At 35.8% G+C, this 27,305-nt stretch overlaps 2 protein-coding genes across 14 annotated transcripts in view; one reads left to right on the forward strand and one right to left on the reverse strand.

Annotated features, from left to right (window-relative positions):
- Positions 1-10,444, forward strand: part of SLC35D1 (solute carrier family 35 member D1) — a 78,486-nt gene extending 68,042 nt beyond the window's left edge. The window contains exon 13 of the mRNA XM_030941861.1: positions 10,259-10,444. The gene's annotated coding sequence lies outside the window, so the exon portion shown is untranslated. The remainder of the gene's footprint in view (positions 1-10,258) is intronic.
- The window catches only part of MIER1 (MIER1 transcriptional regulator), a 66,208-nt gene continuing 39,618 nt past the window's right edge, over positions 716-27,305 (reverse strand). For 11 of the 13 annotated variants that reach the window (XM_030941847.1, XM_030941848.1, XM_030941846.1 and 8 more), the window contains 7 exons: positions 25,604-25,676; positions 17,841-17,992; positions 17,086-17,167; positions 15,862-15,956; positions 11,852-11,979; positions 6,827-6,966; positions 716-4,158 (listed from right to left, as the gene is read on the reverse strand). In XM_030941847.1, the coding sequence (XP_030797707.1) occupies positions 3,830-4,158; positions 6,827-6,966; positions 11,852-11,979; positions 15,862-15,956; positions 17,086-17,167; positions 17,841-17,992; positions 25,604-25,676 (999 nt within the window). In that variant the 3' untranslated portion in view covers positions 716-3,829. The remainder of the gene's footprint in view (positions 4,159-6,826; positions 6,967-11,851; positions 11,980-15,861; positions 15,957-17,085; positions 17,168-17,840; positions 17,993-25,603; positions 25,677-27,305) is intronic. The other 2 variants (XM_030941858.1, XM_030941859.1) reach the window with 2 other exon arrangements.

Here is a 27,305-nt window from a genome sequence, read left to right on the forward strand (position 1 = left end):
ATTTAAATGTTAAACCGTCACCATCAATTTGGACAATTAGAATCCATTTCCAGTTTACATGGCAATTCTTCGATACTCTTCAAAGAATAGCCTTTGTATTCAAATTACTTATTACTCAAGCAAAATGACATTTTAAGTACCTTATATTCTATAATTCTTTATACAAACTAGTATAAAGCCAAACTGAAATTAAAAATCATATTCAGAAAAGGAAAAACACGTCCGTATAGTTGTCAAAAGATCACAATACTAAGGGTACATAACGAGTTTATGGAAAACTATTAGAAAAGAAAGAGTTTAATCAGATATGCAGATACATGAGAACAGTCTATAAGTGGGTGGATGGATGCGTGGAAAACCCTTTAAGATTTTGCAAAGGATGAACTTGATATTAAAGAAGGGAGTTAATTTTTATGGTAAAAAGTTCTATCAGTAGAATTATGTGATACAGAAAAAGTCATTTTGAGAGAAAGTCATTTTTAGAATAAAAGGTTAAAATTTGGAAATTCGTCCTCTTCTGTGTTACATGGTTTTCCACACTGGCATTTTTCATGAATATGGATTATAGTTGGGAAAACCTTTTATCTCTGATTTGGTAGTTACACACCCCTAGGGTCATCAGCACACGTGTAAATATTGCCTATGGAAATTCACCAGCCCTCAGTTACTCCAAGTGCCCAGTCCTAATTGTCCATTGATAGCAAAGCAAATATTGTGACAAAACAAGTTTTATTTTGCAAAACATAATGTGATACGAACTCCACTACAAAATAAGGGAACAAGCTATTTTTAAATTATATAATCCAGCAGAAGAGAAACAGTGAATGGAGGTCTAGGGACTGAAAGGATCTCTTGTGGCAAAGGGAAAGAAGACAAAAATACATCACCCAAGATGAGGTAAAGGGGACCAAGAACCACTGAAAAAGTAGTGCAATATGTCCAGGAATAAAAGAAACAGACTGTATATATATATATTTGCATTGTTAATAACATGCATCATTCAAACAATCTCTTAATAAAAACTTAGTGAATTAATCTAATGAAAATATTCACACAATATTATGTAGGCAAGTATGTTTAAAAAATATTTTAATAAGCATATTCAGAATGGCAGACGGGATGGGAGAAGGGAATTATTTTACAGTGCAAAATTACTATGCATAAATTTAACATCTAATTTGAAATTTCAAATGCCTATTTAAATATTCAAATACATTTTAAAGCTCAACAAACTTGTGTTGAACTGAATTGCCGATCCTGAACTCTATTTAAAAATACATCATGAAACAGAAAATACCCATTCCAAATGAAAATGATAGTGCTTTGTTGGGGGTGGGAATGAGGCGGGGAGACTAAATCACTATTAACAGACTTCTTTTCCCAATGCAATTTGTCAAAAGTTCAAAAGTTCTGAAATGTACTAAATCTTAAGCAAATTAAATTCATGATATTACTAAAAATTTTTAAATAGTGCAATGACTTATCAAGTTATAGTGGCTGCATTAAGAACAAATTATTGTGTGAAATACCTGTATTAACACAAAATACAATTAAATATTTCCTTACAAAAAGCTGAGCATTACGCATTATAATAGTGGAATGTCTCATTAGGTATATTTTTAAAAGATTAAGAAAAGCAACATTTCCTAAAATGTATACATGTGCCATATTTGCCAACATGCCTGAGAATTTACTTAAAACGTTTCTGTAGTAAGTTTGCAAGAACTTCACAAATCTGCAAATAAAATGCATCTTTTTAAAAAGGTGAAAATGGCATCTCCAACACTGCAACAATTCAAAAAGCACAGCATCACTAATCTTTAAAAACATTTTTATATACCATCTTTGACAAAGAGCTAGGATACTTTGGATTCATTTAATAAAAAATTATTTAGAAAACAGATTGTGACCATCTGCTTGCTAAAGCTACTGCCATTCTGGATAAATTAAAGTTTTAAGTAAAACAAAACAAAAACAACAAAAAACTCACACTTCTCAACACTTCCACCCAAAATTTTGATTTACTTAGATATGTATGTAACAACAGTGAATGTACATTAATATGAAGTCAAGTGTTGCAAAGTGGCTTTTAACACTGTTTGGGGGAAAAAAAGTTCACATTGGTGAAGGGAAGCAGTCTCAACATATGTTAACAGTAATACTTCATGGGGGTAAGGCCTAAACAATAATTTCTCAGTGCAAACCTTCACTCAATTGCATCAGACAGTTGAGCCATTAAAAACAAGACCACAAAAGCTTTATTTTAAAAAGGCATTGGCTCTTGAACTGATGGCTGAAAAGTGAACTGGAAGAAGCATTTGGAGTATGCCTGTGTGAGAAAAACAAGAATTAATAATATTTTATAAAAGTTTGGATATAGGTTGGTCTATCAGCTATATAAAACTACATTTTTTAACAAGAATTTAGCACTAAAAATAAAATGGCACTCTTACAAGGCTATGCAGACGGATAATCCTATTTGTAATCACACAGAGCAATGATTATTGTGTATCTTATTTTCACTTTGGAAAAGCATTGTCAAATCTGAAAAACTGGATTGTAACTAGAAAGTCTGAAAAGTTTTCAAACTTCACTTTCTCTTCATAAAATCAATACTGCCTGCCCACAGTTGTTCCTTGTGTGCCAATATCTAAGTATCACTTGACCCCTCCTCTGTTTATTTAATGCAGAAATGGGAGATTTTATGATGCATATAAAAATAACAGGATTCTGGTCAGCATGATATATTTAAGCACTTAAGCTGACATTAAACTTTTGTCTTGCTTCAAAAATAATTTTGAAAATTATAGCAAATGCAAAACAAACTGCAATGTAAGCATCATGCTTAATTTCAGAATTCTCAAATTACTTGCCCTTAAGTAGAAATCTGGAAAAAAAAAAAAAAAAAAAAAAAACAAATTTTTATAATCTTTTATGAATGCTTTTACCACCTGGATAAGAAATATGACTTAATTACTACACAAACACTTAAAAATTCATTAGAAAAACCTTAGCAAAATAAAATGAAAGCTGACAGACTCAGAATAACAATTCCTCTCATAAAAGTTTACCAACTGTACAAGTTAAGAAAATTATACAAGCTTTTGTATTAAGAAAGGACAGCTCAGTCAAGACATATGTACTGTAAAAATCTTTCAAAGGCTACAAAGAATCTGGAAAAATACAGAATGTATTTCTTCAGCCCAGATAAGAATATGGAAAGACATCATTGATGTCAACAATTTTACATATACAAACCTGACCTGGTTTATTTTTAAACTTCTATATATAAAAAAATCATGCTAGCATAATTTTCAGGATTCATAAGGGTTTCCTTAATAAAGATACTCAAATTGTTTGGTGAGAAAAAATGTCTGTTTTAAAGACATTTCAAGAAATTCTAGAGAAACTGGTATTAATTGGACTTGAGTTTTTTCCCATTCCTCCATCAAACTAAGCAAAAATTACGTTGTAGTGAAATTTTATGATTAATGCATCAAATGAGAAGGTACAGATATCTTTAGTTCATTCAGATTTACCAAAATTAGTAAATTTGAATGAACTAAAGATATTCAAATGAGAAGGTAGAGATATATCTTTAGTTCATTCAAATTTACTAATTTTTAAAATACCCTTAAAAGAGTCTGACAGCTTTAAAGTAAAAAAATCTGCAAAAGGCAGAATTATGAAACCTCATTTCCTAAAGTTAAGACTCAATTCAAATTTTCAAATTGCTTCAAGGAAATCAACTTTTTAAGGTACCCCATCAACCCTGAAAATTTTAGTCACACCAGAATTTACTCCAAAGAAAGTAAAATAGGTCTAAAATTTAGTCATCTGTGTTTTCAAGTTCTTCCAATTTCCCATGTGAGATTGCTTCTTGGAAAAATTCAGAAGAACCTGGACTTTCTTTTCCATTGCTGTTTACCCTTCGCCTTTTGGCAGGTCTCTCACTTTTTTCATCACAATCATTTTCATTTCTTGCAGTCATATGAGCAAGTTTTGGGTCAGTGGTAAGGTTATCTGTTTCATAACCATTAGTATCCATATCTGCATGAAGTGGTTTCTTATTTCCACCTGTTGGTCCATTAATGTGTAACCCTTCAACTTTTACTTCCTCTTTGTTTAATATTTCACCTGGTCCATTAGATGACACTCCTAAGTTGAAAGAAATATAAATGAAACCACAATTAGAAAAAAGTTAAATTTGCAAACTATTATAAAACAGCTTATTGTAAAGTTGTTATTGTTATCAAGGAAGCAAGGTATCAAATCTATGTGTACATAGTCTAAATTCTTGCTCTATTACTTATTAGCTATGTGGCCTTAGGCAAATTATTTACTCTTTCTGTACCTCCATTTCATTACATATATACAATAAATATCATAATAGATATTCCTCACAGGGTTGTTGTGAAAATTAAATAAGTTAATAAATGTAAAGAACTAAGACCAGAATTTGGCATACGTTAAAAGCATATCAGGTATATTTGACAGCAAATAAGCACTGGATCCAGCAGTCTAAATAAGCTGAATTAATGGAAAATGCAATAAATAACTCAGATTTAACAAAAGGTTTTCAACATTCTAAACCCACGTAAAAGCAAAATGAATGCTTTCTCTTATAAAAGCTTGAGAAACTGCCATCTAAAGGCAAGATGTCATGGCTTTTTTATTCTTAATGTAAATCTATGGGAACTGTTTTAATCACACATGGCTGGGTGCAGTGGCTCACGCCTGTATTCCCAGCACTTTAGGGAGACCAAGGCGGGTGGATCACAAGGTCAGGAGTTCGAGACCAGCCTGGCCAACAGGGTGAAAACTTGTCTCTACTAAAAGTACAAAAATTAGCCAGGTGTGGTGGCGTGCACCTGTAGGCCCAGCTACTTGGGAGGCTGAGGCAGAAGAATGGCTTGAACCCGGGAGGCAGAGGTTGCACTGAGCTGAGATTGTGCCACTGCACTCCAGCCTGAGCGACAAAATGAGACTCTGTTTTGAAAAGAAAAAAAAAGATCACACACTATTTACCTTAAGTAGACCTAAATAATCTGTCATAATGTTAAAAAACTAATGCTGCACTATCCAAGCATATACTTGAAAGTGCTGAATTATTTACTTAAGTAAAATACAAATTACTTAAAAAGTAAATACAAAGTCTTCTATAATAGGTGAGAAAAGTAAAAGCAAAATTATTCTAATAAAAGAAAACAAAAGTTTATTTTAGAGTTGACTGTAAAATGGAATGCAAATGTTGGTGATAAGTAAAATACAGGATGCATCACTGAATTACAATTTAATTGCTTGAAAAATATTTGGCATAAAGGATGAGCCTCAAATACTGTATTTTGATTAAAGAAAATATTCTATTTTGACCAACTCAAAAATGCACTCAAATCATGAATGCACATGGGGATTATGCATCATAATATACTGAGGAGAACAATTCTGTAGGAACAAGTCCAAAAAGCTAGCTGAGACTGTGATTAGGTCAAAAATAACTGTAAGATTTCAAAGTACTAATTAAAGCCCCATATAAAAAAGTAATATAATATTGGGATGAAAAGTTCCTTCCTTTCTTTGAAAAAGCTGGCAGTCTTGACTGTACATAATGTGAGTGGTTTTTGAGCTACAAGTAATTTATAAGTAACTTATGAACACTTTCCTAGCCTAACAGCATGTTCTCATCAAACAGATTTTTAAAAAGGAAAAGAAAATGATTTATTTGGTGTTAATATGTTAAGAACAAACAGGAAAAGCAGTAGTAGTGCCAACTGTCTGCCTCCCTGAGCCTATACCGTTAGTCCCAAGGTCAGAGTCTCAGCATCTTACTCTGCTTCAGAATGGATGTGACAGACATTAGACATTAAGTCAATAAACCTTGGATCAGGACATAGTTACTGGGCCCTAAATTCTGTTTGTATGGTTTATTCTTACAAGTAGTGAGGGAACAGAGAGGGGTTATGAAATGAACTAAGCATATACACTCCAGCAGTACCAATGTGAGACCAAAGGTCAGAAGAGGATCAAGGCTTTCACAGTGTTTCTCTTCCAGTTTTGGTCAGGAAGAAGTCAGCTCTTCACTGGTACTCTCCTGTCACTAGTTTCCTCAGAGGAAACTTTCTTCTTGGAACTCTTTTATTTAACAAGACTTTCTTCTTGGAACTCTTTTATTTAACAAGACCATTTAATCAAAGAAGAAATCAAAATAATTCTCTGGCTCTTACTATTGATCAGCACAGCTCTGGTCCACTGTATATTTTAAATGGAAACACTATCTGAACCTCAAACAATTAGTATGCTTTTTTCTTCTCTTTTTCTTGGAGAGAAAAACAAATATTTCTGTAGAATATTAATGTACAGGTTGATACTGACTATATCTTTTCTCATTCTTCAAGGTTATTATGCTATCAAAGAGAACTTAAATATTCAAAACAGTGCACTTGTTACCTTACGTCAAGGTATTTCACAATTATCTGCAGATCTCATGTGAAACTGCAGGGTTTTGACCTAAGAGTTAACATAAATACTTGTGTCTAGGCATCAACCCAACTATATAGACAGGAAAAGAGATGCTACTGAAAAAGAACACATTTCTTACAAGAAATAGTCACTGTTGGTAGTATGCTTTATTAAAATTACTTTTTAGTGATGTCCAATCACTTTGTATTGTTAGTATGTATGTATGCTGATGTTACATGTTTCATGTGTTATCATTTTTTACTTTCTGCTCTGGAAGTTTAATAGAAACCCAAACTGAACTTCCCAAGTCACTGAAAGAAAGTGTCTCTTATTATGAAGAAAGAGAAATGTTTCTCTGGTTGCTTACCATTTTGATTAGTAGTGCTTACAGTGCCATCTTCTTTCTCAGACTGGCTGTTACTACTATTTGATGCAGTTGGGGGAGGGGACGGTGCTCGACTAGATGCAGCGCTTTCACTTTCATCTAGAAGACGATCCATGTAATCCCTTAAAATTAATAAAACATTTTTATATTAAAAAGCTGAAAATTAAAAATTAGTTGAGGTTAAATTTAGAAGGCTTTATTAACAAATATATCCTAATATTCACTTAACATTCATTCCAGTGCTTTATCTATCACACCAGGATCTGAATATTTAAATGAAAAGCTCATTTTGGTTACACGTTTATAGGGAAAATGCATAAAGGCTTTAAAGTAACAAATTTGAGAGACCCATAAGAAATTTTGAAGCTTGTAAAGTTGTAGGCAAGTGGCCCAACTAGAACTAGAAGATCTCTTAACTGAAGTGATAGGGGTGATGTCTAGCAAGAGTACGAAAGAATTTCGGTACAAATACAGATTGAATTTTAAAGCTCCTAAAGGCAACACCTAAAAGACAAATTTGAGCCTTTTAAAAGGACTGATTACCTCCTAAAACCTTCCTGGATATTTTTGGTATTATATTTCTGCCAGATCTGAGCTATAAGATGCTAACTAAATTCCTGGGATTATCTGCTGGTTTTATCCTGTCACTTTCTCATTGTATGTGAGCTCACTTCTTCTCTAAGTCATTCCTGCACTACATAACTGTGGTTAAGTGACACAGGTGAGAAGATCTGGGATACAGCCTTTTCTCTCTCAGGTTTAGCGTATTACCTATAAAATGTAGATAAATCATACCTCTCCTATCTAACACATATGGTGATTGTATTATGTATGTACATAAAAATGTTTCATAATCCAAAAAGTGCTACTAAACCACTAGAATAAAAGTCAGCAAACTATAATATTTATTCTCTACCTCTTAAAGTATGCTGATACTAGATACTGCACTAGAATTCCCCAAGGACAGGGATTTTTAGTCTATTTTGTTTATACCTGCACCACTGTTACCTAAGGTGTGCAAGGCACAGAACAGAAAGATCAATAAAATTTTAATTGTTACTTATCCTAAAATTCCTTCAGCGTAAGTATGATAGAAATATTAAGACAAATCTCTTAGAATTTTGTGAGCAGAGTAAATAAGAAGCAAACAGTGGAAGCTCTGAGGAATTTCCTTAAAGTGTGTGTTAACAGTCTATAGTATGCTATTAATTATACTTATCTCAACCTATATGGTCATCACTGTCTCCTAGGTTATAGGGATTTAACAAATATAAGATTGTGATACCTGACTTCAAGAAACTTCTAATAGTCTGATTAGACTGATTAGACTTCTAATAAAACTAATACATACTTACAAATTACATTGTATGCCTTATTTTCCTCATCTATAAATGAAGGGAATTCAATTAGATGGTCTTGAAGACCTATAAATCTATATAGAATTAAATTATATGGTCTTGAAGACCTCTTGAGCTTTATGCTAATCACAATTATAGAAAAATTACATAAGAAATTTGAAGCACACAGACATAAGTGTGATGAGTCCCAAAAGGACTTCAGGTGCTAAGGCTAACAGAAGATGCATGATGAGGAATTGCTAGAAATAAAAATGTTATGGTGGGAATGGATAATATGAAGGAAGTTAAAAGCCAAAGCAAGGCCTGGCATGGTGGCTCACACCTGTCATCCCAGCACTTTGGGAGGCCGAGGTGGGCGGATCACCTGAGGTTGGGAGTTTGAGACCAGCCTGACCAACATGGAGAAACCCCATCTCTACTAAAAATACAAAATTAGCTGGGTGTGGTGGCGCATGCCCATAATCCCAGCTACTTGGGAGGCAGAGGCAGTAGAATCGCTTCAACCCAGGAGGTAGAAGTCGCAGTGGGCCGAGATCATGCCACTGCAGTCCAGCAGCCTGGGCAACAGGGTGAGACTCCATCTTAAAAAAAAAAAAAAAAAAAAAAAAAGGCCAAAGCAAAGGAAATAAGAGTTGATATCAAAATTATTTTTAATTTCTGGATACAGTCCATAATTCTGTGGAAGGATAGTAATTATTATTATCAATATTTCCTAAAGATTAACAGCATCCAGAATGTTCAGGAAAGGGCAGAATGAGACAAACCATCCAGAAAGCTGAAGCAGCATTCGGGTAACCAAAGTTACGCTGAGTTAATTTTTAGTTTGTGGAAAAATTACTTGGAAAGCTGAATATTTTACAATGAAATCTCCAATAGGGCTCCCAATTCTTCCAGGTAGTAAATAGGGACAATGTGTAGCAGAATCTTTCAAAGGCTGTTTGTAGGCAGAAAAAGGGAAAATGTGTTTCATTCTGGTGAACAAATGGAAGGTCAACAATTTAATGAAAAAATGAACAAATGACTTTCAGGATAATGTGCTCTGAATTATGGATTTTGACCTAAAAAGGAGGATGAGAAAATTCACTCAGATTTCTCTCTGAACACATTAGCTTAATGTTTTAGGAAGTCACTTAAAGTGCTGCTATTAACAGGAAGAGATGGTTCTGGAAGCAAATCAGAAAAATTTATCCCTATCTGGAAAGAAATGTACTATTTGGTCACTGCTTCTTATAGAAGACATAACACAGCTAAAAGGGAAGAGTCTCAATACAAAAGTATGATTCTTTCAGTTAAATAAACTTTATAAAAAAAAAACCCAGTGGGGCTACAACTGAAGCCTACAAAACCATGGTATTCCTGCCTAAGGGAAAAACACATTAGTTCACTTCATACCATTATACCAGGTGACCACTATTAAGATATTGTTTACTTTTAACTGTGGCCACTCTACCTACAGAATATTTAACCTTAAGAGTCATCAAAGTTACAGATAAAAGTATCTTCAAAAAGTTTTCAGAAGCTACAGGGAGATCATTAGAGAAATTAGAACATTTGGTGGCACATCCCTACCTAACCTGTTAAGCTTGATATCACAGAGGACCAACTAAGCCAGCCCACACTTTGGTGATGCTTTCTGAAAAAGAAAACTGGATGAACCATGGCTCTGACCCAGCATGGCCGTTCTTATGTGGTTACTGCTGATGATTACAGACTGACTGTAGCTCATGTGTGAACATTACTTCTGAAATGGTTGAAAAAAATAAAAGATGTTACTATTGCTTTTCCCTATATAACAGCTTGAAAACCATGACTATTTTAAGATATATCTGCAGACTAGATAGCTAGCTATATCTAATTCTACATTATTATGCTTGAATACTACTAATAAAAAAATTAACTATAAATTTAATATTAAGCAATGAGATAAAATTTGGAATACTGCTATTTATGAAATTCCACTTTAGCAATCACCAGCTTTGAATAATGGGGGATGACGTACACAGTCCATTGTCCCGTGATTTCCAAGGGTGAATCATACCCATTTATTCCCTTTCAGATTATTTTACTGTGGGCTTTAGAGCATTTGACCTTCTAAGGAAGTGACCAGCAGAGATACCTACAAATGAACTTGACAAAGAAACAGTGCAATCTAGGACTGTGAAGAGCAAGATCAAATAAGCATACAAGCACATCTTTCTTTTCTTTTCTTTTTTGGAGACGGAGTTTTGTTCTGTTGCCCAGGCTGGAGTGCAGTGGCGTGATCTCGGCTCACTGCAACCTCCGTCTCCTGGGTTCAAGCAATTCTTCTGCCTCAGTCTCCCGAGTAGCTCAGACTACAGGCGTGCACCACGTCCGGCTAATTTCTGTATTTTCAGTAGAGACGGGGTTTCACCATGTTTGTCAAGCTAGTCTCGAACTCATGACCTTATGATCCACCCGCCTTGGCCTCCCAAAGTGCTGTGATTACCGCAGTGAGCCACTGCACCCAGCCCAAGCACATCTTTTAAAGGTAATTATTTGGTCAGCTTTAAGAACATCTTTACTGGAGAACCTTGAATAAGTCACAGCTTTGCATTACTTTTTAATTCTGTAAACATTAGGGAATAATTAAGGACAGTACTGTAAAGTTAATTCCACCATAACAATCACCATTTTAAAGCAATTCATGAGAGAAGGGGTTCAATACTCTTTCTATTTAAGTAACAAATTGCCAGTGGTAGTGGAATGTTTCACTCCAAAGCTAGACTGAATGAGGTGGAAGACAATAAATTCTCTTAACATGGGAATAAATTAGGCATATCAGACATTTCACATAAAGAATGGATATAACAACCCATATCTGTCACTGGGACTAAGCTAGAGTTGCATTACTAATTCTCAAATATTACTTGTTAGAGGAAAATTTCAGGAAAGCTAGGAAAAGGGAAGTCACCATATACATGTTTTTTTCCTCTATAAAAAACTGTATGCCAGGTGCAGTGGCTCACGCCTGTAATCCCAGCACTTTAGGAGGCCAAGACAGGTGCATCATTTGAGGTCAGGACTTCAAGACAGCCTGGTCGACACAGTGAAACCCCGTCTCTAATAAAAATTCAAAAATTAGCCAGGCATCATGGCGGGCACCTGTAATCCCAGCTACTCGGGAGGCTGAGGCAGGAGAACCGCCTGAAGCCAACAGACGGAGGCTGCAGGGAGCTGAGATTGCACCACTGCATTCCAACCTGGGCAACAGATCAAGACTATGTCTCAAAAAAAAAAAAAAAAAAAAGATTAAAACTGTATGTGCTTGTACTGAATGGAACTGAATTTAAGAAAAACATGGTTTCACAGCTGTTCTGATCCATTTCTTCTCAACAGTGTATTAAAAATATACATTCTAAATCTTGCTTTAATGATATGCTTGTCTCATAATATGAACTGTAGTTTACAATATTTCATAAGACACTGAAAAGTCTAAATGCCTTATTTATGAAGATATAATAGATGGTAAAGTTTAATGTATATTATAAAAGCAAGATTGTATCGCTTCTCGGCCTTCTGGTTAAGATCAAGTATATAAAAGCAAGATTATCAAAATCATAACTCAAGAAAAATCTAGAAAAGCTTAGCAAAAATGTATATATAGCTCTTAAGGAAAAAATTAACTCACGTTACACCAGGATGAAGATTATATTTCTTTTTTCCAAATCGTGTTTGCTGAGCAAAGAAATCATAACGTTCAGATTTTTTCCACATGTAATAGAATGCTACACATTCACCAACTGACCTTGTTCGGACCTATAAGAAACAATTGCTTGTTTTTAAGAATCTCCTTTTTAACAAAGTTACCTCATGATAAACATCTGAAGTTTGAAAATAAATTTGGCTAGTTCTTAACTGATATATAATCCTCTATATAAAATACAACTCTGTAGCTATGTTGAAAGCTATTCTTTCTAAACGTCTATTAAGAGAACTAATATATTGGCAACGTCTTCAGATACATAGCACTGTGCTTTTTAAAAGGCTACTACCATCATCCTAATTTACTAGAAAAATATACTCCTGTATTAAAAATGTGTGGAAGTTGGCCGGGCGTGGTGGCTCACACCTGTAATCCCGGCACTTTGGGAGGTTGAGGGGGGTGGATCACGAGGTCAGGAGTTTAAGACCAGCCTGGCCAAGATGGTGAAACCCTGACTCTACTAAAAATACAAAAATTAGCCTGGCGTGGTGGCAGGTGCCTGTAATCCCAGGTACTCGGGAGGCTGAGGCAGGAGAATCACTTGAACCCCGGGGGGCTGGGGGTGGGGACAGAGGTTGCATTGAGCTGAGATCACGCCACTGCACTCCTACCTGGGTGACAGAATGAGACTCTGTCTCAAAAAAAAAAAAAAAAAAAGATAGAAGTGGCATTCAGGTTAAAATAAATGTTATAAACAGTTTGCTAATACTTTTACTCACAGAGTACGAGTACCTAGAGAGTGTATCTTTAAATTCCCTTTTGATAAATTCTCTTACTAGTCCCAACAGCAATCCAGACTCAGTTAATTTACTCTCTAGAAAGTCTGGGAAGATGCCACAGTGAGTTAAAAGTACAATAACGCTAATGCTTTGTCTACTAAGTTAACTCTTGTGGCTTACTTTGCTGTACCTATTTGTGCAACTGAATGATTCCCCTCACATAATGTTAAATGCCTACAGAATTCAATGATGCTGACAGAATCCCTTTTTGCTACTTAGCCACCAGGAGAGCTGGTGGTAGGGGTGATGTACATACATAAAATGCTGAGGATTTAGGGCTGATGTATATAAATAAAATACTGATAACTTTTTTCCTTTTTTTTCTTTTCTTTTTTTTTCGGAGACAAGAGTCATGCTCTGTTGCCCAGGCTGGAGTGCAGTGGCACCAAACCAGTAACTGCAGCCTTGTCCTCCCAGGCTCAAGCAAAACCTCCTGCCTCAGCCCCTCAATAACTGGGACCACAGGTGCAAGGCACCACACTCTGGTAATTTTTCTATTTTCTGTAGAGATGGGGTTTTGCCATGTTGCCTAGGCTGTTCTTGAACTCCTGGGTTCAAGCAATCTGCTTGCCTCAACCTCCCAAAGCACTGAAATAACAGGTATGAGCCACTGCACCAGCAATACTAACAATTTAAAAGGAAATCCTGTGTGTGTATGTGTTTTGGATGCAACATACTTCTTCATCCCATAAATTTCTGCTCTTGAAGTAAATATTCTGTAGCACTGATTGCACCTGAAGGACAAGTGTTGATGATACCCTCCCTTACCCAACATATATTTTGCTTTCTTCCCCTATTTGCACTTTACAGCTCTGATCCATACTGCTCTGAGATTGTCCTCTCAAGCTCTTTTTTCGTCTACTCTAGGATCTTATTTCTAGATAGATTCAAGCTAAGTCAACTGTACTTTACTGAAAGCAAAAAGATAAAGTCATTTTGGGGCATGCAAAGTTAAGATTACGAAAAATCTTCAACAAAAGCCCTCATAATAGAACTTATGATTCAGATCTGAACTTTAATTCCAGATATAAAAACAAACCTGATATTTTCACTAGAGTACTCTTCTCTCTTTTAAAGAATTACTGTCCTCTTTTTGTTCACTAATTTAGTATATTATGTAGAGGTTGGCTGACTTCTACCTTGTAACATTTAAATGCCACTGTCCCAAATATTTATAAGAAATCAAGGTTATACTTTTAATACTTATGTTATTTGGCTCTAAGTTTCAAGCCACCTAGTAATTTCTTAGCTCCTTTAAAAAAATCATATTGGTCAGGGTTGTTGCTGCTGCTTGTTACATCAGCTATCATTCCAGGAGTCCCTTCCTTAGGTAATTCAGCATGGTTTGGTTTAGAATGTTTTAATTCAAGCAGAAGTGCTAAAAAACAACAACAACAACAAATCTCATCCAAAAATGTTGTCCCTTTCAATCATGAAACAATGAACTTTCTTCTTTTTTAATCAAAAACATACATGGCCAGTCACATAATGTACCCTTTTCTTGAATGTTAACTATATTTGAGGTTATCAGATGATATGAACACAACATTAGGGGTATACAATTTTGAAACTACATTGTCTTCTAAGTTATCCTAAATGTTAAAACTAAAAATTTATCTATTAGTGTTATCTGCAGTAAACTGCCAACATTCAACAAAATAGTTAAGAAAGAACTAGTTGGGAGTGGGGCTCTTCACTGCCCAGTTCCTGCTTTAAAAAAAAAAAAAAAAAAAAAGAACAACAATAAACTAGTTAATGCAGGACAAAATTTAAGAAATGAACCCTCAGGGTTTGTAAATAACTTTTATTAATAACAAAAAATATTAAATATGTGTCAAAAAAATCAACTGGATACAATCCAGTCACACCCAGATGTATAAAAGGAGAGATGTGAGGCCGGGCGCAGTGGCTCACGCCTGTAATCCCAGCACTTTGGGAGGCCGAGACGGGCGGATCACAAGGTCAGGAGATCGAGACCATCCTGGCAGACAAGGTGAAACCCCGTCTCTACTAAAAAATACAAAAAAACTAGCCGGGCGAGGTGGCGGGTGCCTGTAGTCCCAGCTACTCGGGAGGCTGAGGCAGAATGGCGTGAACCCTGGAGGCGGAGCTTGCAGTGAGCCGAGATCGCACCACTGCATAGCCTGGGCGACAGAGCAAGACTCCGTCTCAAAAAAAAAAAAAAAAAAAAAAAAAAAGGAGAGATGTGGTAGAAGACTATTCAGAGCCTCAGATATAAGCCCAGGTACTTTCAACAAGGTCCTGGACAAGCTACGACACAAAACTTAGAAGTTATCTTTAAGGAATTACATAAACCAATACCCTTGTCATTTCTACTAACTAAAAATAATGTGATAATCATAAGCCTAGGAATTTCCTACATTTAATCTCCAAGACTTTAATTCTGCCTGTCCTAATCTGTTGTCCTAATGTGTTACTCATGGAAACAACACATTTTTCTATTCTATATAATTATATAGTTACTATTAAAAATCATACCTAATTTCAGTTATAAGAATTAAGCCCTAAAACAAATCTGTAAGTAATTATAAAGTTATTTGGAGTATAAATTACATGACTGATATTATCAACATGAAATGATAAATGATTATGTTAAATAAAATCCTCAAATTATAAGAATATAAAGCTGATTTATTGACACAGAAGCTTCTAGAAAATTAAATTAAATGTTGACTAAAACTAAGTTAAATATTAAGTATTTGATTTTAGACCACTCAGGATTTAAGCAAATGTAATAAATATTTTAATTGCAAATAATGTCATGTTGAAAGTGCTTTAAAGTTTCCAAATTATTTCAAAGGCCCTCCATAAAATATTTAGTCACAGACTGTGGAAAACAGCTATAGCTATAAAGAATTGCATTGCACATACACACCCCAACTATAAGATGATTAACATGCTTGTAAATGAGTGCAATTCTTAAACACCTGCAATACGATACACTGAAAACAGTCACCAACAGGGAATTATAGGTTAGGAAGTATAGGCAGCTTTACTGTAATTACTCACTAAATACCAAAATATTGTCATATTAATGATGAAACCTTTAACACTAGACAATATAGCAAATTAAGACACATGACCATTTGAGTTAACTAAATTTCTTTTTGCAAAAAAGAGATTATCATTACTTACTTTATTAGCCTGAATCAAATGAAAATCCTTTCCATAGGCCTTCAGCCCTTGTTCAAAATTTCTACACTCTTCCTCTGTCCAAACAGATAATTCCTCTGACAAGATGGGAGGAACAAACTGTTAGACAATATTCCCCCAAATATTGCATAAAACAAAACTACAAATGAAAACTTAACTTTCTGGTAAAAATGAGGGAAACATTTTACTCCTGAGCTCTATTACTAATTGTTGCAAAAGATAAAGTGACAACAATTCCTTATTTAATAAGATTTTGAATGATTTGGTCCCTACCTCTCAAGCTTCAACTTGGGCCACTGTCTTCTTAATGCTTCATGATCAAACTATCTTAGCGCCACCTTCCAATTCCTTAAATTTGCCACGTTCTTTCTTACTTCAGACTTTGTACATAGTGTCTCTCCTTTGCCTATAATTATTTCTTGCCTCCACTTCATCCCCTTTCACTGAGATAATTCTTTCCCATCCCAACACAAATATCACTTCATTCTGAATGCTTTCCCTCAAAGCACTACCCTCTCCCCCAGCTAGGTTAAGTCCCATTACTACAGGTTTCAATAGCACCCTCTAATTTTCCTTGAAGAATTCATCAGCTATTTTCCAGTTTCCCTACCTAAGCTCTAAGCACCACAAGGGGAAGGGATTTTGCTTATAGTTACATCCTCAGAACTCAGAAGGCACTCAAATTTTTGTTAAATAAATATCTCTCATTTGTTACTTAAATATATATATATAAGTAGTAATCTTAGTGAAGGGGGGTAGGAGCCACATTTAGTATAAAAAAGAAAAATCCAAATTTTAGTCATGGCTTCATTACTGATGAATTATGTTTGCTTTAGCCAAGTTACTTTAGTTCAGAGATCTCAGGCTCATCAATTTTTACCTTTAAGTAAAGGTATTATCTGTCATAGTTCACAGAGCAATTATCAAGATCAAATAAGAAAATATTTATAAATATGCCTTGAATGCATAAGACAGTATAAATTTTTACATTTTTACTTACATGATCGTATTTTCCCACAAAGAAGGAAGGGACAATCTTAATCCCACTCCCCATAATGACTTGTATAATACTTGGTATTTTGTAAATATTTATCAAACTCAGAAAAATCAGTATTATTAAGTTTAGGCTATTATACCCAGGTAAACTGAAAAGCTTAATTTTAAAATTTCTGCCAAATCATGAAAATAAATAAAAACTATACTTACCTCTAGCTGCTTTTACATTAAATCTTAATCTTCTCAGTGCTTCTTCTGTATCAAAATTGCATTTAACCAATTCATATAAAGCCTAGAAAAATAAAAGGCTTGAATATGTGACAAGGACTATAAACAGTTAAATGCTACAAGAGTAAAGGTTTTTCAAAAATCCAGTGTTCTCATTCTTTTTGAGGGCAAATAACTTTACTGAATAGAACTCCAAAGAAAAACAAATATGAATTCGATCCTGATAAATTAACTACCTTTAAATATGTACAAAGTAGGATATGTAAAAATTTGGTGGCCATAGTATCCTAGGAACTAAAAATAATTCATTTTATATCAATGAAAATCCCTTCTTCGTGGCTTCTTGAGATTCCTATAATTTTAAACAAATCAGAAAAGAAAAACAATGATTAAAAAGGTGAAAAAGATAGGTTCATGGTAGGCTCTGGTCTTACCATGTACATAACATTATCTGAGGTGAGAATTCCAACTTGATATCCACAGATTCTTAGGGATAGCCAAAGGAATTTTAAAAAGCCTAATGAAAAGTATATACAGGCAAAATAAAACATCAGGTTTTTGTTTCAGTTTTGAGCTTCACACCAATGAAGTCAGTGTGGTAACAAGGGGTATCTTACAGGGATTATAACCTCAGATTCCTTTGATAATGTTGACAGAATAACAACAATGCAAGTGACAGCATTTACATGTATAAATGTGTATGGCAAAGTTCTAACCGTTATTTCTTATTCACATACCTGTTCATTGTCTTTTATGTGAGATCCTTCAGGAATTGCTTCTACACCCTTCTCATCACCTGTTCTTCTAGACGCATCTTTAAGAAATATAATCACTTTATCTTCTGGTAAGTACTCAGGGTCCCACAGGAGCTGATCATCATTTTCATATACTAAATTAGTAAAAGAGAGTGTTAAAAAAATTTCTAAAAACTGACAGAGTCTGTGTTACAACATATTACTAAATAAACAACTCAGAGCCAAATGTTGAGAACTGAGGTATAGTGTGGTTCTACTGCTTGCCTGACTTCTTTCTTGGGCAACAACTATAGTTTAAGTGAATTAAACAATTTAAACAAAGAGGAGGTACCACTTTATGCCCCCTGCAGATCCAGTCTGACTTTATCTTGAGTTTACCAAATTCCAAGCTCTCTTGGTTTGAATACCATCTCTTGATTTGAATACCAGCTCTACCACTTACTATGTGTATTACCTTGGGCAAATTACTTCCCTTCTGTCTCATCTGTGAAAGGAGGTAACAGTAACTCTACCACATAGTTTTAAGGATTTAAAGTACATTACAATCATTCTGGCACATATTAAAATCCTATAATTGTAACTGTAACTACTGTTTTTGAAAAAATGTCTAGAAGAATGCTCACCAAATGTTAACACTGCTTAATTCCTGGTGGTGGTATTTGAGGTAAATTTTACTTTATATTTTCTGTAATGCTTGAGTGTATAATGTGTATAAATCACTTTCACAAAAACAAAAGTCATTACCTTTTAAAAGGTATTTTAAAGTTTCATCATAATTTCCATTATAAGAAGATTAAAGCCTAAATCTAATTAAAACTCAAAAAGTAAGGAAAGGAGGATGACCTAAGATCAAATCCTGTGGAATTCTAAATGATAAGAAGAAAACATGGATAAAATTCGAAAGTCACAAATAGAAGAAATACCAAGAATGTAACCTCATAGATGCTAAGGGAAGAGAGTGTTTCAAAGAAAAGCTTCAAAGACTGGTTAAATTCTGTTGAGTGATGAGGATGAGAACTGAAAAGGTTATGCCAGCTTTACTAACAAGAAGGTGAATGCTGTGAGAACTTTCTGTAGAGAGATGGAAGCAGAAGCCACATTGGATAAGATTGAAAATGGAAAGTGAAGAAATAAGACTGTTGAAAAGTTTAGTTATGATAGAGATAGGGGAGTAGCTAGAGAGTAGAGATGAAGAAAGTTTTTATGTTGTTTTGGTTTGTTTTCAAAGATCAGGCAAACGTGTAAATGCCAACAGGAAGGAGCCAGCCTGAGAAACATTTTGACTTTAAGAGCCAAGAATAACAGTGTCAAAGTTTCTTTTATTATGAAAAGAAATTAACAGCTAATTAAGCATATCCTATGTACCAGGCAATGAATTTTTTTTTTAGATAAAGTCTCGCTCTGTTGCCCAGGCTGGAGAGCAGTGGTTCGATCTCGGCTCACTGCAACCTCCACCTCCCAGAGTAGCTGGGACTACAGGCATGTGCCACCACACCCGGCTAATTTTTTGATTTTTTAGTAGAGACAGAGTTTCACATGTTAGCCAGGATGGTTCTCGATCTCCTGACCCCATGATCCGGTTCTCGATCCGACCCCGTCACCCACCCACCTCGGCCTCCCAAAGTGCTGGGATTACTACAGGTGTGAGCCACCGCACCCAGCCGTATTATTTTCACACAAATTATCATGTCCCCTCACCCTCACACACTTCAAAACCTTCTTCTATCTTTCCTTGTTTCCCAAAATACTTTTGTTTAAAGTACAGCTCAAAGGAAAATATTTAGAAAATTTTCCTTAATAAACATCATTCCTTTTCTAATCTGCTGGTACAATCCTAGTTATACCCTAAATTATAAATACAATAAAACTACTATGATAAAATGAATCTGGATATACTGCTATTGATTTCTCTTCTCTGCTCAGCCTCTGTTCTCTGCAGACTAAAGTTCTTATATTCTTGGGATCTGTAGGGTAGACAAGGCCATACAAGGAAACCCTAACTCGGAAATAATTCAGCCACCTATTCACTTAGGCACCAAATGTTTACTAAGTGCCTATGGGGCAAGGATCGACCTACTTACTAGTAAGGCTACAAAGATGAGCAAACAAAAGGTTAAAATACACTGTGGTTAGTATAAATGATAACTTACATCAATTTAGGAAAAAGTTAAGTGTAGCTTAGGAGATTTTGTAACCAAAACAGACACAAGTCCAAAGGAGCATGCCTGGAATGTTGTTATAACTAACAAATCATGTTTATTTAACTGTTTGAATTAGGAGTGCTAACCAATGAAGAATATATAATCTGCATGGAGAATAATAAAAAAAATCAGATGGCAGAGAGAAAAAATTTGTCAGTGTCTCTCCAAGATACTAGGTAAGGAAGTTTCCATTATCAATGAAAAGGAGAATCCTGATCCATTCGTTAAGTAATTCCTAAAATAAAGATATCAGGATATCTTAGTTTTGTGGCACTTAAAAAAAAAAAGTCTGTGCTCACAAAACTGATGAGAAATATCTTGTGAAATGTTTTCCACAAGAATGCACTCATCAGCACTGTCCCTTTGACAAGTTTTATTTCTAACAGCATAGTTTACCTAATGGTCTCACAAATTTGGTTTGTGGTATAGGGTATTCTAAGTAGAGACAAATTCTGGGTATCTTGGCAAAAGTTTGAGTTTCTAGAACTACAAAGCTGAGGAGTGCCCCTTTACCACAGCAATCCCTCCAAAGCAATCTCATTCGGCTAAGTTTAGTCTATCCTCCTTACACAAACTAATATACTTAAATTCTTGAAATGAGAAAGCTTCATAAATCACTCATTCCTGAAAAAAATTACATATATATACTTTCTAAAATCATATTAAAATGGAAAATATTAAGTTAGAATTTAAACCATGAAAAAATCAGAACAATTAGACAAGAGAAAGATATAAAGGCAATCCAAATTAAAAAGGAAGAAGTCAAATTATCCCTGTTTACTGATGATAAGATCTTATATTTGGAAAAACTTAAACACTCCACAAAAAACTATTAGAACTGACAAATTCAGTAAAGCTGCAGGATACAAAAATCAACATATAAAAATCAGTAATATTTCTATATGCCACCAAGTCAACATTCTGAAAAGGAAATCAAAAGACTAATCCCATTTTAAACAGCCACAAATAAAATCAAATACCTAGAAATTAACCAAACAAGCGAAAGATCTCTATAATGACAACTATAAAATATTGACAAAAGAAATTAAAGAGGACACCAAAAAAAAAAAAAAAAGGAATGATATTCCACGTTCATGGATTCAAAGAATCAGTGTTGTTAAAATGTCCATACTACCAAAAGCAATCTACAGATTCAATGCAATCCTTATCAAAATATCAATGACATTCTTCCCAGAAACAGAAAAAAAAGTTCCTAAAATTTATATGGAACCATAAAAGGCCCAGAATAGCCAAAGCTATCCTAAGCAGAAAGAATAAAACTGGAGGAATCACATTACCTGACTTCGAATGATACTACGGAGCTACAGTAACTAAAACGGCATGTACTGGCATAAAAATAAGACATACAGAAGAGAACACAGAACCCAGCAACAAATCATATACCTACAGTGAACTCATTTTTGACAAAGATGCCAAGAATGTACACTGGGAAAAGACAGTCTCTTCAATAAATGTTGCTGGGAAACTGGATATCCTTTTGCAGAAGAATGGAACTACACCCCTATCTTTTGTCACATTCAAAAACCAAAATAGATTGAAGACTTACATCTAAGACCTCAAACTATGAAACTGCTACAATAAAATACAGAGGAAACTCTGCAGGACACTGAACTGAGGGCAAAGATTTCCTGAATAATACCCCACGAGCACAGGCAACCAAAGTAAAAATAGACAAATAGGATCACATTAACAAGCTTTTGCACAGCAAAGGAAACAGTCAACAAAGAAACAACCTACAGAATGGGAGAAAATATATGCAAACTACCCATCTTAGAAGGCACTAATAAATAGAATATATAAGGAGCTCCAACAACTCTATTGAAAAAAAGTCTAATAATCTGATTTAAAAATGGGCAAAAGATCTGAATAGACGTTTCTCAAAAGAATACATACAGATGGCAAAAAAAAGTGTCCATCAACAGATGAATGCATAAAGAAAATGTGGTACTTATACACAATGGAGTACTATTCAGCCATAAAAAAGAGTAAGATCCAGTCATTTGCAACAACATGAATGGAACTGAAGGTCATTATGTTAAGCAAAGAGTCAGGCATGGAAAAGACAAACATCCCATGTTCTTACTTATGTGTGGGATCTAAAAATCGAAACAATTGAACCCATGGAGATAGAGCAGAAGGATGGCTACTAGAGGCTGGGAAGGTCGGTGCGGGAAAGGGGTGAGAGAGAGGTAGGGATCATTAATGGGTACAAAAAAATAGAATAACGCCTAGTAGCTGACAGCACAACAGGGTGACCATAATCAATAACTTAATTATACATTTTTAAAGAACTAAAGGAGTATAACTGAATTGTCTGTAACACAAAAGAAAAATGCTTGAGAGGATGCATACACCATTTGCCATGATGTGGTTATTACACATTGCATGCCTGCATCAAGACATCTCATGCACTCCATAATTATATACACCTACTATGTACCCACAAAAATTAAAAATTAAAACTAAGCATAAATAATGAGAATGTGATCATTCACTGTTGATATATGATAATACAAACATTAAAATAAAAAGTATACTGCAATAAAACTATTTTCAACTATAAATTTATAATATAAATACTAAAATATAAACATAAAATAGGTACTATTATCTTTCATTGTCAAAATTTAAAAGAAATTTAGGCCGGGCGCGGTGGCTCAAGCCTGTAATCCCAGCACTTTGGGAGGCCGAGACGGGCGGATCATGAGGTCAGGAGATCGAGACCATCCTGGCTAATACGATGAAACCCTGTCTCTACTAAAAAATACAAAAAACTAGCCGGGCGACGAGGCGGGCGCCTGTAGTCCCAGCTACTCGGGAGGCTGAGACAGGAGAATGGCGTGAACCCGGGAGGCGGAGCTTGCAGTGAGCTGAGAGCCGGCCACTGCACTCCAGCCTGGGCGGCAGAGCAAGACTCCGTCTCAAAAAAAAAAAAAAAAAAAAGAAATTTAATAAAAAGAAACAAATGTCTAACTTTCAGTTCTTCATTTATTTGCAGAAAGAAAAACCTCAATGGAGAACACTGCTAACCACTATATAAGTAAAGCATTAAAACTGACATTTCAATTACAAAAATAAATACAAAAGCCAACAGATCATTTATTTTGGCACACAATTATGTGTTCACAGAACATATCATATATACAGAATTTCCATATGTAATAAAGTCACTCCATACTGCTAGCTTCAGTGTTCCTATATGTTGCCTTGAGAAATTACCTTGAGAAATAAGTGGTAGCTATCAAAAATTTAAATGATGTATTAAAACATATTGCTATCACAAAAACTGTACTGGCCTGTGATGTTCCCTTGACTGACTCTGACCTGCTGCTTGCCCTGAGATAGGTGCATACTTAGAATATAAAGTAAGGTTTTGGAGAGAATGCTAAAAAGAAATAAACAACAAAAAACTTCTATTAATGTAACTCCAAAGGGTTTCGTGTATGTTAAGTTGAAATGTGAAGAAAACTGAAATAAAAGAAACAAAGATTTCTAGTGCTGAGTGATGTCACACTGCACATGAACTCATTAAACACACACATACGGCCAGGCACGGTGGCTCCATGCCTATAATCCCAGCACTTTGGGAGGCCTAGGCGGGCAAATGACCTGAGGTCGGGAGTTCAAGACCAGCCTGACCAACATGGAGAAACCCCGCCTGTACCAAAAATACCAAATTAGCCGGGCGTGCTGGTGCATGCCTGTAATCCTAGCTACTTGGGAGGATGAGGCAGGAGAACTGCTTGAACCCAGGAGGCAAAGGTTGCGGTGAGCCAAGATCGCACCATGGCACTCCAGTCTGGGCAACAAGAGCTAAACTCTGTCTCAAAAAAAAAAAAAAAAGGGATACATACACAGCATTCTTTCTGGAACTCACATGAAGTGAATAATCTGAAACAGACTCTTTAAAAAAAATCTTCGGCCAGGCGCAGTGGCTCACGCCTGTAATCCCAGCACTTTGGGAGGCCAAGGCGGGTAGATCACGAGGTCAGGAGATTGAGACTATCCCAGCACTTTGGGAGGCTGATGCAGGCATATCACTAGATGAGGAGTTTGAGACCAGCCTGGCCAACACGGCGAAACCCCATCTCTACTAAAAAACACAAAAAAATTAGCTGGGCGTGGTGGCAGACATCTGTAATCCCAGCTACTCAGGAGGTTGAGGCAGGAGAAACACTTGAACCCAGAAGGTGGAGGTTGCAGGGAGCCGAGATCATGCCATTGCACTCCAGTCTGGGCAACAACAGCAAGACTCCGTCTCACAAAAAAAAAACAATAACACACACACAAAAACCCCTTCAAGTATTATGTTATTGTAAGTATGACTTACTTCAGGACTTTCAAATGAAATGAAAAAAAAAAATGCAAATTTTTTTTTTTTTTTTTTTTTTTTTTTGAGACGGAGTCTCGCTCTGTCGCCCAGGCTGGAGTGCAGTGGCCGTGGCCGGATCTCAGCTCACTGCAAGCTCCGCCTCCCGGGTTTCCGCCATTCTCCTGCCTCAGCCTCCCGAGTAGCTGGGACTACAGGCGCCCGCCACTTCGCCCGGCTAGTTTTTTGTATTTTTTAGTAGAGACGGGGTTTCACCATGTTAGCCAGGATGGTCTCGATCTCCTGACCTCGTGATCCGCCCGTCTCGGCCTCCCAAAGTGCTGGGATTACAGGCTTGAGCCACCGCGCCCGGCCAAAAATGCAAAATTTAAGTATAGAAGTTGTTTTCCCAAATTATTTTTAAAACACAAACATCAAAGTACTCCATTTTTGCTTTTTTTTTCTCAGACAGAGTCTTGCTCTGTCACCCAGGCTGGAGTGCAGTGGCGCGATACTGGCTCACTGCAACCTCCGCCTCCCAGGTTCAAGTGATTCTACTGCCTCAGCCTCCTGAGTAGCTGGGATGACAGGCGCGCGCCATGACGCTGGGCTGATTTTTGTATTTTTAGTAAAGATGGAGTTTCACCATGTTGGTCAGGCTGGTCTCGAACTCCTGACTTCATGATCTACCTGCATCAGCCTACCAAAGTGCTGGGATTACAGGCGTGAGCCACTGCAACTGGCCCAAAGCATTCCATTTTAATAAGCATTCCATTTTGCTTACTGAAAGTTTTAGGAGCAAATAAGCTTTTCATGTCAGTTATTCACTCTCGTTTGTTTTTATGCCTTTCATTGATATAAAATGGATGTTTAAAAACTGAATTATAAAGGTTAGAAAAGGGTTAAAGTTTAGAGTACTGAAAATACGGGGAAAAAGGTAAAAAAAAACTGTTGAGACATTGTAAGTCACTTTTAAAACGAAAAAAAGCATTTGCTTTTTCCTTTTCTGGCTAGGCTTCTATAGACCAAACTGAAAAAATTAAGTAAATATATTCTTCTCACAGAAATAATGAAGGGTTCTCTTTCACAAACCAATGGGGTTACAATGGGGTTACTTAGTAGGCTGTCATGTTCTTATCACATTTTATACACGAAGTAACAGTTCATTACACTGAAAGCATAAATTCAGCTATGTAACTTTACTAATAACCCACCTTTTTCATTTTCTTTGTATCTACAAATGCCAACTGGAATTTCTGCTTGAAACATGGAGCCCACCATAATCTCCTATTTTAAAAATAACATAAAACATTAGTAAGATCTAGTAACAGATTTTATATCCATTTTCTAGCCTTACCATCTTAGTAAACTGTTCCTGGTTTCTCTGTCATAAAATACAAAAACAATTAACTACCTCAGAGGTACCTTTGTGAAGATGAATGACAAATAATGACTGGATGAAAATATTAGTAATAATAATGAGGTGAAATGCAACATAAACAATAAATACAAACTTTACTTCAAAATATAGAGACAAAGAAGTGAATTCTGATAACTCCATTAGTAAGATAACTGCAAAACAAGTAAAAAACAAAGTCAAATTCAGATATTTTCAGAGTATCTACACTTAAGACAGTGGTCTTAAAATATGATCCCTGGCCGGGCGCGGTGGCTCAAGCCTGTAATCTCAGCTCTTTGGGAGGCCGAGATGGGCGGATCACGAGGTCAGGAGATCGAGACCATCCTGGCTAACAGAGTGAAACCCCGTCTCTACTAAAAAAATATAAAAAACTAGCCAGGTGAGGTGGCGGGCGCCTGTAGTCCCAGCTACTCAGGAGGCTGAGGCAGGAGAATGGCCTAAACCCGGGAGGCGGAGCTTGCAGTGAGCTGAGATCCGGCCACTGCACTCCAGCCTGGGCGACAGAGCGAGACTCTGTCTCAAAAAAAAAAAAAAAAAAAAAAAAAAAATTATCCCTGTATGAGCAGCTAATAGCATCAGTGTCACCTATGAAATTTTTGTTTTTTTTTGAGACAAGGTTTTGCTCTGTCACCTAGGCTGGAATGATCATGGCTCACTGCAGCCTCGACCTCCCAGGCTCAAGCAATTCTCTCACCTCGGTCTCTGAGTAGCTAGGACTACAGGCACATGCCACCACACACAGCTAATGGAAAACTGTTAGAAATGCAAATGCTAAGGTCCCACCCCAGACCTACAGATCTACTGGAACTCTGGGGACAGGACTCAGTCACTGGTATTTTAACAAGCTCTCTAGGTGATTCTGACATACACTGAAGTCTGAAAAACAGAGCTTCAAGTTAAGAAAAATAACAAAAAGGGTTTGTATAAAGCTCAGCAGGGGCCAAATGAAAGAAACTCTAAACAAAATAGATGAAGTAGGTTATGGTTTGACTTTCATTAAAACAATACAAAATGAAAAAGTAACCTCCTCCCACAAATATAATTAAATAGGAAATCCAGTAATCAAATCTATATAGTCAAATCACAGATTAGGTGATTCAGATTCAGAACTGGCTGTTCTGAAAAGCAACTGGAAACTACCACTGGTGAAATTTCACAATGCAAGGAGACCAAGATTACAGTACCCTCTTTTGTCTGATGGCTAAAAGTTAAGAACACACTGACATTTTCAAAATTGGGCATGGAAGGTACAAAATCATGGTCTAGAAGTTTTGATAACTCTTAGGATTTGGAAAGTCTCTCTCCTGCTATTGTTACCCCACTGATGTGAGGATCTCATTTTACCCAGTACAACTTCAAAGACGTGCTTTATGTAATAAAGCTATTGCTATACCTAAAAGAAAAACCAATCTTTCTCATGATCAATTTTCTAAAAAGAATCAAACTTATAACAAATTTTCTCTACCCTTACAATGGAATTCTCTTTATGTCTTCTA

The sequence above is a fragment of the Rhinopithecus roxellana genome, chromosome 12 (genome assembly GCF_007565055.1).
Source record: "Rhinopithecus roxellana isolate Shanxi Qingling chromosome 12, ASM756505v1, whole genome shotgun sequence".
Lineage (NCBI taxonomy): Eukaryota > Metazoa > Chordata > Mammalia > Primates > Cercopithecidae > Rhinopithecus > Rhinopithecus roxellana.